The sequence below is a fragment of the Podarcis melisellensis genome, assembly GCF_964234715.1.
Source record: "Podarcis melisellensis genome assembly, chromosome: 2".
NCBI lineage: Eukaryota > Metazoa > Chordata > Lepidosauria > Squamata > Lacertidae > Podarcis > Podarcis melisellensis.
The window spans coordinates 77,982,430-77,995,013 of record NC_138529.1 but is presented as its reverse complement, the minus strand read 5'-3'; the positions used below and the strand labels follow the sequence as shown (position 1 = coordinate 77,995,013).

General features: G+C 41.1%; 1 protein-coding gene across 5 annotated transcripts in view; it reads left to right on the top strand.

Moving 5' to 3' along the window:
- Window positions 1-9,662, top strand: part of WNT7A (Wnt family member 7A) — a 56,080-nt gene extending 46,418 nt beyond the window's left edge. For all 5 annotated transcript variants that reach the window (XM_081898463.1, XM_081898464.1, XM_081898462.1 and 2 more), the window contains exon 4: window positions 7,584-9,662. In XM_081898463.1, coding sequence (XP_081754589.1) covers window positions 7,584-8,063 — 480 coding nt within the window. In that variant the 3' untranslated portion in view covers window positions 8,064-9,662. The remainder of the gene's footprint in view (window positions 1-7,583) is intronic.
- Window positions 9,663-12,584: the final 2,922 nt, after the last annotated feature.

The following is a 12,584-nucleotide window of genomic DNA, read 5'->3' as shown; positions in this document are numbered from 1 at the left end:
AGGTGGCTTTTTATTTGATGTGTCTCTTCAACAGAGGGACATAGGTGTGCTGACTTAGTAATCCTATCATGTCCTGCACAGGGAGCACTTTGCTTTTCCTTCAGCACTCCAGTAGAAATCTCTGGTATAAAAGAGTTCGGAGCAAATACAACAAAGAATGCAGTCTTACATAGCTGATCGAGATGAGATCATAAGTTACAAAATGAGCACGCCGAAATAGCAACTGATTTGAAAGGAGATGAAAAAGGCAAGGTCAATGGAAGAATCTTGATTTCTAAACAATTGTGTGAGAGTGGCTGAACATGGAAGCAGCCTCATACTGTATTAGACCATTGATCCACAAACTCATTATTACCTGTTCAACTGACAGAGATGCTCACCAGGATTTCAAATAGAGGTCTTTTCCAGCCATCCCTAGAGATGCCATAAATTGAACCAAGGACCTTTTGCATGCAAGTCATGAACCCTGCCACTAAGCTACAGGCCTTCCTCTATTCTCTTTGGATATTTTTGCTCGTGAAAATCTGAATTTTGGTATATCACTCCCAGACTCCTCCTCCTCTTCCATTTCTTTTTCCAGTTTATATTCCACCCTTCTTTCCCCTAGATCCATGCTAAATAATATCTGCCCATTGCCTCCACCCTTGAATTAGAACTTGAACATGTTTTGTCGTGGAATTATAGAAGGGGCCATGAGGGTCATCTAATCCAACCCCCTGCAATGCAGGAATCTTTTGCCCAACGTTGGGCTCAAGCCCATGACACTGAGATTAAGAGTCTCATGCTCCACTGACCAAGTCATGTTACATTTCTCTGCTCTATAAACCTGTGGACTCCTGTGCAATTCAGCTTCACAAGTCTTAGTAGTAGTAGCAGCAGCAGCAGAACAAATCAAGATAAAAAGGACAAGGTAAACCTCATGCTGTTTTTCTGGTGGTACTCAAGGGTATGTAAGTACTGGCAACCTTTTTTCTCAAAGAAAAGCACAGGTTAAAAATGTGGCACTTACTGTAACAACTTCATGGTGAGTACCAGCACCGTTTTTATAGGAAAAAAGCGCTGGGTAAACCTAAGGTTCAAATAAATGGACTGACTTTCAAAGAATTTCAACATGACTCTACAGGTAGAACAATGGCTGCCCCTGCATTTTCAAGTTCCACTCCTAGAACTCCAAATACCTGTACTGGTTTTGCAAGTGGATGTAATGCAGCTATTATTTTGTCCTTCTAGGAATACTGGTCAATCCTTATTTGCTAGTCATTGCAAGTTACCTCCACCAACACTGGTATTTTTGTCCTCCATCTTTCCTCATTAGAATTGTGCTTCTAATTTCCGTGGCAAACTGCTAGGGTGTTTGTGTATACCGTTTTAACAATGGGGAAAGTGGACGAGAGACAGCGTGTGGTCTCTTTGCTGATGTGTTGTGTATTTGTGGAGATGGCACCTCAAGGAGAAAGTTTTTTTCTTCTTCTGCATGTGCCATTCTTAGTTGGGCCTTGAAGTCAAGAAGCTTTGTCTAGAAAAAAAATCTGATGTACAACCATGGTAACCAAAAATATGTGCTATAGCACTCAGCTATCTCAAGTCATGCCAGCAGAAAAAGAAAAAGAAAAAGAAAAGAAGCTTTCAATGCCCTCACGTGTCTGGAACTTTTGAAAATTACCATAGACTCCAGGAAGTCTAGAAGAACATCCTACTGTTGAATAATTAAAAACTGACTGAGGCTGCTCTGATACCTCTGGAATCAAGTGATATTATGGTATCAGCAGCAAAGCCACCTAGGCCTTGAAGCTCAGGTGTTAATCTCGCCATTTAAAATTGTTTTTCTCCCCTTCACTTTGCTGTTGTTTGATTAGCATTGCTGATCTTTGCTTTCAAACCTTTTGAGATTTATGGCTACATTCCAAAGGAGCTGTAGGCATGTGTACGTTGGAGAGCTGCTTGCATAGTCAGAGGTTTATTTGAAGTCTCCCATCTAGCCACTTATATTGCTGAGGAGAAAAACCAAAGAAGCTACTGGCTATGTTATCCCCTAGACATATAGATCCACGACCTTTGTCTTTTTAAGGACTCTCAATAAAAAATGGAATTAGGATGCTATTTCAGTTTTGCAGTTGCAAATGTAATTTTCTCAGAAGAATCACAGCAATTAAAGTCTCCTCAACATTTAAGTCTTAAAACATACACTTTCCCCCAATTATATTTATTCAGAAGTTAGTCCCATTGATTTCTTTGAGGTTCATTTCCAAGGAAGCAGCTCATGATATATCCTTGGGAAGACATCCATATAATGGTGTGTTTGTCCAACATAAAATATATCCAATGAAAAGGATTTACAACTTCTTCAGTAATTTATTCTCATAGGCTTTCTGTTCTGATTGGTCCAAAAATTGCTCTTGATAAGCCTATTTGGCTTTTACTTTAGCCTTGGTGGGTATTTAATAGCAGACAACTCTTCACCTTTTTCTAGGAGTTGTTTACATAGCTGAAAACTATTAGCAATATGTGATGATTCATCTATGATAGATGTATATTGGTGTCGGTGGAAGAAGATGACTTAAATACAAACTATCACAGCAGTAGCTTTTAACTACAGAAAGCAGCTTAAAGATAAATCAAGCTTAAGTAACAAACAGTAGCAATCATATATTAAGAACTTGAAAGCTAATTTTGGAAAATGAAGAAACAGATCTATTCCTATTAAAAGTTAAATGCTAAACTTCAATTTCTAATTTATGCTGTATCCAAAAATGTAATGGGTTGGATCCAGACTTGCTCCTTCAATTAACAGAGGAAACTGGGAACCAGCAGAGGTTCCTCACAGAAAGGGAATGGTTTTGATAGTTCCCGCTCCATGCCACAGCATCACTTTCCATGTTGTCCTAGACTCTAAGAACCCTCAACTCTTGAGAAGCTTTGTAGGATACACAGGGGGCTGTAGGGGGTGGAGGAATTAGCAAAAATACCTTCTCACCCTTCCCCAAGTATAAGCAGAACAGTACTGAGTGCATTTTTTGATTCAAATCTACTAAAGACATACATCTTTGCCCTGGTCATTGACACCTATCTATATCCCTCAATATTATTCTGATTGTAAATGGTTTCAACTTACTTCAATCTTGCATGTTTATATTGTTGTAACCTGCACTGGGACCTTATAGTGAAGAGTAGGTAAGAAATCCAGTTAATAACAAATACAAACAACACATTAAAATATCCCTTTACTTGTTTTCTTTTGTCAAATGACACAGGCAAATAGAAAAGGGGGGGCATAGGCTTCTTATAACAAATTATTGCACATTCCCAATGCCCCTGACCGTAGTCATGGGCAATGGGAACTTTTAGAAAACACCTGAAAGCAGCGCTGTTCAGGGAAGTTTTTAATGTCTAACATTTTATTATTCTTTTGCTGGAAGCCACCCAGAGTGGCTGGGCAAACCCAGCCAGATGTATAAACAATAAAATTATTATTATTATTAATAGGTGTACAACTAATTCTCTGTGAATTGGTTTTAACGGCTTTTATGTTTTGTTGTATTTTATTTTCCATGTGATGGTTGTGGTGAAATACAGAATAAAAACACCTTAATAAATCAGTCAATCAAGTAGGATGAAGTCCAGTTGAAAACCATAGGCCATTAGTCATACCTAAATTTAGGAGGACAGGGATAATTGTGTCAAAGGTGTCCTGAAATCCTGGATGGCCAGTTTCAACAAAATATTTGATGGTTCTTTCCTCTTTGGGGAAAGTGGTAATGTTAGCCAAGTATGTCATCATCACCACTTTTTAGGGGATTTTTTTATTCTGATGTATAGCTTTGCCCTTTCAGCTTCAAACACCCTTAAATTGCACAGAGAAGGCAAAATATGGCTGCATGGCTTCCTCGCTGTTGAGCAGGCTGGGATTTCTTTTGCACCACTCCCATTTTGGCCGAAGTGGCTCTTACCTGTCAACAAAACCTGATGTTAACAGACAGGCCCTAAAGTACATGGATTTGCTTTCATTTGAGGGGAATTTGCATGTACAGTACAGTCATGTCTTGCGTGCAATTAATTTGCCCCATTTCAGCCTTATGTGGTTGAAAGCTGGCTGGTTGAAATCCCACAAATCAATTGCACCCAAAGTGGAGATCCTGAAAGCTCCTATGCTCTGGGTTTTCCCAGTGTGGAAAACACTTTTAATGTCTCTGACTTGCTTACTGGGCTTGGGGAGGCTGTTGAGAAATCTTGTGGAAGCTCAGATGGCCCTACGAGATCTTGCGAGTGCCTCCCAAAACTTAAAAGCTCTCTGGCTTGTTTGGAAGGTAAGGGGCAGTTCCAAGGGGGTGGTTTGGGTATACACATTTTTGCATGTGTGCACCATGCCCAGAATGTATTTTTCCTTAGTGGAAGTGTAGTTCAGTAGAGAGTGCAACAGAAGAAAAGAAATCAAGGATTTAAACTCTTGATTGTATGTTCTGAATGGTGATTAGAAATAGTGTGGAATTGCTATGCATTGTATAGAATACCATAGTTCAATTTTGACTACTTATAGATAATACACAGTGCACACACCCAAATTTTTGATGCTAATTAGTTGAGGGGGGAGAAGAGATGGATAGATTAACTAGTGCCATCAATTCATCCCAGAGGCTTAGAGAAAATGTGGGCAAGGTTAAAAAGACTGCTTATATCAGCATTTAGAATAGCCTAAACCTTTTGCTTTCAAACCACAAGTTTGCTGCTGGAACTTTGTGTGTGTGTGTGTGTGTGTGTAAGCAAGCTTGCAATTTGAAGACTGCACATCTTGCTGTGTTTATTATTATATGCTGGTATAATTTGAACTATTACCTGTGGCAAACTAGTCAAGCCTTTCAGGCTCTGCTGGGACCAGGAAGATCGCAATAATAGGGTGCTGGGTTTGGATTTGGGTCAAAATGCAGCTTAACATTCCTGTTCAGCCATGAAGGTCACTTGGTAACCTTAAGCAAGTCAGTGTCTCTCAGACTAGCCTGTGTCAAAGGGTGGCAGGAAGGCACTTTGTTCACTGAAAGATACAATAGAAAAGCATAACAATAACGAGCCTTGAAGCATTTTAAAGACCAACACATTTATTATGGGCCAAGCGTTCGTGGACTCTGGATGACAAACATTTATGCCATATTAAATGTGTTTAGTCTTAAGGGTGCCACAATACTCTGTTGCTTTTGCTGCAACAGACTAACAAAGCTAACCCAGTGGTGGTGATGGTAAGAAAAACAACAGAAATAGTGTAAATTGGGTTTCAGAAGTCTTTGAGTATATTTTGGCTATTGCTAACTGGGACTGGGACCTGCCTGGAAACCAGTAATCTGTGTTAGTTCTTTACTCTTGTCATATTGCCAAGACTTTGAAAAAAGAGGACAGGCACCTGAGAGGAACTTGTGGAATGTGACAAGAATACTAATATGCCAAGGTTTGTTAAAGTTGTTATATTGTTTGTCAGACAATATTAACAATGAAGTGGTTGGAGGGGTGTGTGGAAAGAGGAGAGGAATGTTTTCACCGAAAACATCAGGACTTCAAAACTGGAGGGGTAAATGAAAAGGGGAACTAGTGCTAGACCAGGAAGCATGTGTTTTTGAAACAATTGCAGTGAGCTTTGAGGACACACAGAAGTTATATGTGAGCAGTTGCCATCTACAAAGGAACTAACTACACTTGCCTGCTGGTAGATCTCCAGCGTGTCAGGCAATAATCTCTCCCATTCCTACTTACTTAGTTGAGCTCCTCTAACTTGAAATCTCTAGATGCGAAATCTGCTTCAAACTCATAACCTGTCCCTAAAAAAAGATAGTCTGACTCGCACTTTTATATGAATGAAAACTTGGGCATGGCAACATGTGCCCAGCCCCGCTTTTAGACGAGAAAGGTCTCAAAGCTGATTCCAGCTGGCATCAAGATACATCACAGAGAACAGCAAGCTCAACACATGTCACAAGTCCTTTCAGCTGTTGATCCATTGCAGCAGCTTACTCAGCTCTTTCCAATGGAGCTGTTTATTCCCTCTGTGGTCACTGTCTGTTCATGGGCTGAATTGGAACTTGGGCACTGTAAAAGTGTAGACTGCTCTGAACAAAGCCACACGGCTAGCAAGAATTCAAAACAGCAGCATTTAAATTTCAGGGTAAGCTATACCACCTGAAACAGAGAGATTTAATTTTCAGAGGATGTAACTATGCTGGACTACTGTAGTAAAAACAAAAGGGAGTCTTATAGTACCTTGAAGACTTATTATGTAAGGCATCATGGAGTAGATGCATAAAGCGCTATCCTCAGTTGGCAGGTTTATTTAAGCACAAACACATGAAAAGAAAAAAATGTAGGCCATGAAATGCAAAAAGTACAGTCTGTGACAATTGTAAAATAGATGTACAGTCATATCCTGGGTTACAGATGCTTCAGGTTGCGCGTTTTCGGGTTACGGACATGCCGAAACCCGGAAGTACCGGAATGGGTTACTTCCAGGTTTCGATGCTCGAGCATGCTCAGAGGCACTAAATCACACTTTGCACATGTGCAGAAGTGCCGAATCGCAACCCATGCATGCACAGATGCGGCGCACTGTGGGGTGCGAACGTGCCTCCCGCACGGATCACGTTCGCAACCCGAGCGTACACTGCATGTCAGATTGCTCCTGTCTCCCATTTCTTTTTTTGCTGAGCTTTTGAAGCATATTGCAATGCTTGACCGAGCCAGAAACCCAGCCAGATGGGTGGGGTATAAATAATAAATTTATTTATTTATTTATTGCTATTTAAAAGCTGCTTGAAGGTGTGATGAGGCTCTTTGTTGTTTCTGTAGGCATCCCTGTCCCTACAAGGGGTCTCTAGATTAGGGCAACACATTCTAAACATTGGTCAAGACACCAGGTGGTAGACTTTGTAGCATGACTACATAAGGTGTAAAGCTAGGAAAAACAAGGGCAAATAAACTTGTACAGAATTGTCCTCAACACCATCTATAAAAAATGGATGTTATCCATCTGTAGGATTCCTGTAATGCTCTAGTTAGACTGGCCCACTATATTGCAAGTGGTTTTAAAGACTTAACCCCTCCTTTGATTAAGCAGAGGTGTGGTTGACCAATGTTTCCTTTATCAACAAAAGCTGTGTTTGCTGCATTTTTAGATTAAATGGCTCCATAAGCATCACTGTGTGTTTTAAGCCTGGCCTGGTTCTTACCATTTGTTCTTCATTGTAATTATGAAGATAAAGAACGTTTGAAATTAGAGCTTAGTATTGCATATTCAACCTAGCAGTTCGAAAGCACACCAGTGCAAGTAGATAAATAGGTACCACTCCAGCGGGAAGGTAAATGGTGTTTCTGTGCGCTGCTCTGGTTTGCCAGAAGCGTCTTAGTCATGCTGGCCACATGACCAGCTGTACGCCGGCTCCTTCGGCCAATAAAGTGAGATGAGCGCCGCAACCCCAGAGTCGGCCACGAGTAACCTAATGATCAGGGGTCCTTATTGCATATTCTGAAACAGATTTAAGCGCACCACCCTTCTTCTCCATCCTCTCTTGTGGTTTTAAATATAACACCCTCTCCTCCTTTTACTCTAGATCCTTGAAGAGAACATGAAGTTGGAATGCAAGTGCCACGGTGTGTCGGGATCATGTACTACCAAGACATGCTGGACAACTCTTCCTAAATTCAGGGAGCTGGGCTACATCCTTAAGGACAAATACAACGAAGCCGTTCAGGTTGAACCAGTGAGGGCAAGTCGTAATAAACGCCCAACTTTTCTTAAGATAAAGAAACCACTCTCCTACCGTAAACCCATGGATACAGATTTAGTGTACATAGAGAAATCACCTAACTACTGTGAAGAGGACCCTGTCACTGGAAGTTTGGGAACACAGGGCAGAATGTGCAACAAAACAGCCCAGCAGACCAATGGCTGTGACCTGATGTGTTGCGGTCGAGGTTACAATACTCATCAGTATTCAAGAGTGTGGCAGTGCAACTGTAAATTTCATTGGTGCTGTTATGTTAAATGTAATACGTGCAGTGAAAGAACAGAAGTGTACACCTGTAAATGAAAGTGTGGCTTGGGAGGGGGATCCTACAGCCTTGGAATAAACACATATATTTTTTTTGCACATAAGCTCAGTGCACCTACACACGACTGTAGCAAAGACCCACACTGTTTCCAAAAGGAAAACCAGCAAATGGATCCCATCTTCCCCTCTTAATATATCAGCGCTTAAATGGAGACCCATCAAATAGTCCAAAAACAACATCAGACTTTTTAAAAAAGGAAACAGAAACAAACAAGTCACCTAATACAAAAAAAAAAAAAATTTAAGTGGGGGGGGGGGGAAATGCTCTCAGATATTCTGCGCCTTCAGAACATAATTTATTGACTGCCTTAAGGGAAAAAGCCCATGTCCAGACCAAGGCAAGGGGCTCTTGGGGACTGGATGAGGGAGAGATTGAAAGGCACCATGCATAAAGAGAGGGCTGGGGGAACAAACAATTCTTAAACATGGTCTTTGCACAGGATGGGGTGACAATGCGCCAGTGTGAATTTCAACTTAAAGAGAGTGGATTAAGCAGATTTAGGGATTTCTACACTTGTGAAAAGCTTCTGCTGGTCCTTCTGTCTTTCCGTTTTTTTCAGACAATGTGCTACTGCAAGTAGGATTGTTGATGTTTTCCATATAAACACTGGTTTATCTGCCTTTTTGTCGTGCTGCAGATATTTTAGCACAGGGATTTGGGACATCTGGGCATAATAATAATAGCAATATTTAACAATTTATCCAGATAAAGCTAATATTAATTTATTTAATTAAAAAGAACTCTACCGACATTTTTGAAAACCATTCTGCATTTAGATAGCCTGCTTTTTTTGTGGAATAATTTTGTAGATATGGAAAGGAGGGGACACCCTTGAGCTGTATATATTATTGTTTACTCAGATATTTCTACTAGTTGGAATTGCAGGATGTTTTTTTCCTGCAATAATAGATGTTAAGTACAAAAGCAGGCATCTTTTATAATTTGTTTGGCTGTTTGCTGCTAGTTGTCTGGAATCTCAAACTGATATTCATCTTCACCTAGATAGATACCAGTGCATAACCTGTCCAGTTTTTTTAAATTTTATTTTAAGGAGCATTACATAAATCCAGTTGGAAATAATGCATCACACATAAATGCAAAACTCCAGACAAGTTTCCATCTTTGGAAAATGAACCATAGGATAAAAGAGTATATTTTGTAAGAGACTATTTTTATATGAATATTTTATTTATACTATGTCTGCTTGTATAATTCTATAACCTGTACTTTTTCTCAAAACAGGCACACAATTTGTAATTGTTAGGCTATTTAACAGATAAAGGCTGATTACTTTGTTGACCTGAAAGTAGCAAGCTGGATGCATTCAGTTGTTACTGGTGGATGTACAAAATACAGAATGAATTTTCTCTCCGGATGTATGTACAACGTGGCTCTTTTCCTGCAATTCAATTTGCAGAATATGCAGAACAAGAACAGGGTATGTAGCATCAGTTTTGTCACATGGTTTGAATTCATGGTTGGTATTAACTGGATGCTCCTTTATCCCATTCAGAAAAAAATCTGAATTAGCTTCCCAGATGCATCAGTCATTAAACTGTGGCGTTATGACTAGCAAATGTGCTGTGTGTGCTGTCAGTTAAACCTCTATATTGTGCTACTGTCAAATTTGATTTTATCAGTGCAAGACTGTAGACTATGACTGTAAAAACTAGCATGACACGCATAGACTGATTCTCATAGATAAGACACAAAGCTTACGGGTTTTGTCCAACTAGTTTTTGGCATTTGCCCTACTCTTTCCCTCTCGGAAGGTTCTTAGTGAAAAAGATCAAGTCACATTTTAGACAAACTTTCAATCAGGCACCCACTACTTTTTGTGTGTGTTCAGTTCCTGCACTGTGGCATTTCCTTTCTTATCCCTAAGATTTTCTTCTGCAATTATGTTCAATTAAATTGTTTTGCTTTTGGGGAATTGTTGTGATCATTCCACCAGGATCACGGAAAAGTCGTTCCCCCGAATATGTAATTGACTTTTGCTATTTCACATCCTGATTCCAAGATGAAACTAATGGGACCCCTTTCCACATTATATCCAGAGAAACTTTCATGGAAGAAACTCATACAAGGAAATGTAAAAAATTGTACATGAAATCTGTTGCATGATGTAAGCCAGAGCTGTCCAACTCCCAAGAGACTGCGATCTACTCCCACTATAAAACCCCCGGCAGTGATCTACCCATTGGATTGACCATCGTTGTTCAGCTCTTTTTTGAAAAAGCTTAATCAAAGTTGTTGAGCCTTTTTTGGGGGGGGGGCATCAGGGTCCCACGATCAGCCAGGATCAACCAGAGACATCCCTGATGTCAGCTATTTCCCATAGGTATAGAAAGGTTGCTTATGTGCAGTGGCGTAGCGTGGGGGGTACAGGGGGGGCCGGCCGCACTGGGCACAACATCTGGGGGTTAGGGTTAGGGGGCGCAAATCCATGGGTTAGGGGGCGCAAATCCACGGGTTAGGGGGCGCAAATCCATGGGCTAGCGGGCGCAAATTACTTGCCTTGCCTCGGGTGCTGACAACCCACGCTACGCCACTGCTTATGTGAAGTCTTGGACATCCACAATTTTTTGTCTTGCCCATGCAGCCCTCTGGGTTGTAAGGCTCCAAAGAGCCCCATGCCTAAGGAACTTGTGTCTATGCATGGAGGGGCTGCTCATTTCTCTTCGTGGCTGCAGCCCCCTCAAGCCACACCAGATGTGCTCTGGTGTGTGCCCTATCTTTCAAGATGTGATGGAAAAGACTGCCATTTAAACCCTGGGCAGTGTGTTTCAGACTGATGTATTGGAAATACAGGACCTAGTTGTTAGAGACATAAACATGACTTTATTGTGCCCCACCTAAGGCTTTAGGAAGGGGTAGAACATAAAACCATTTTTTAATCAATTGCATCAAATATGACAACTCCTTAAAGCTGCTATTCCAATCTCTATTCCAACCTTTCATTTAAAACCAATGAGACTTACTTCTAAATGAATGTGTCTACAGCTGTGTGTCCTGTGTCTAGTGTGTCCCCCACTGCTGGTTTGGGAACCGGTGTACATATAACGTTAGCCACAACCCATATCTATCCCATGTCTGCCCTGCTGTTTCTTATCAAATATTGTGCTTTGATCTGGGGAGTGGGTGGTGTTGTGATCTAAACCACTGAGCCTCTTGGGCTTGCTGATTGGAAGGTTGGCGGTTCAGATCTGTATGATGGCCTCCCATTGCTCTGTCCCGGCTCCTGCCAACCTAGCAGTTCAAAAGCACACCAGTGCAAGTAGATAGATAGGTACCCCTGTGATGGGAAGGTAAACAGCGTTTCCGTGCACTCTGGTTTCCAGTGTCCCGTTGCATCAGAAGCAGTTTAGTCATGCTGGCCACATGACCCAGAAAGCTGTCTGTGAACAAATGCCGACTCCCTCGGCCTGCACCGATATGAGCATCACAACCCTATAGTCGCCTTTGACTGGACTTAACCATCCAGGGGTCCTTTACCTTTACCTTACTGTGCTTTGATGCATGTTTCCCCAAAACAGCTTTGATCGAGAGAAGGAACAACCTTGCTGCATTTTAAGTTGGTAAAGTATACACACTAGGACTTTAGTGACAGTGGTCAAATTGTGAGGTCTTCCTGTCTCATTAAAAGCTATCACAAGAATGCATACATGCCCAGTTGTTACCTTCTTTAGGAACTATTAACACTCTAAATTAGTCTACATTTGGGAGATCAGAAATGAATGTGAGGAAACACAGCTTTATTATGAGTCATGATTTAAATCACATGAACCACACAGGGGTCACGTCATACAAATGGTACCATGTAGATCAGAGCAGGACTTAATTTCTTGGTAGCAGACATACAATTGAAGTAATGTTTGAATTGTTCCTTGGCACAACCACTTGGAGTGAAAGAGCAGAAGAATGCATTGGAAGCAAGCCTCCTCCCTCCAACTTCCTCCAACAACGGAGTGGGTAAGTGTAAAAGGAATTAGGGCTAATGCTCACCAATATCCTCAGTGGGATAGAGTTTCACCATTTAATAACCTAGAGGAAGACAAGTTCCTCAGGTACAGCATCTCTCGTTATAGGGTTGCAATGAGTGCTGTACCTGCTGAATTGCTCAGTGGCGTTTAAGCAGAGGCCATTTTAGGCTAGCATGAGTAGTGCAGTCGCACTGGGCGCCGCGCTGCAGGGGGCGCCGCAACAATGCTGTAGAATCATAGAGTTGGAAGGGACCAGAATGGAACGAGAGTGCTGAAGGGGATGGTTTAGCTTCATCAAATTTGAGAGCCCAAAGAAATTTGAGAACCAATGAATTATGGAACAAAAAGCCTGGTATATACTCATCTACATCATTAAGATGAGTTAGAACAGTTGTATCATAAATTCAACAGGTGCAACTTTCCTGAAATGAAGCTGCAAGTTGGGTTGGCTCAATAGTGTCACACTTTATATACACCCATTTATTACATTCTCTACAGTTTTCAAGCTACAGTCTA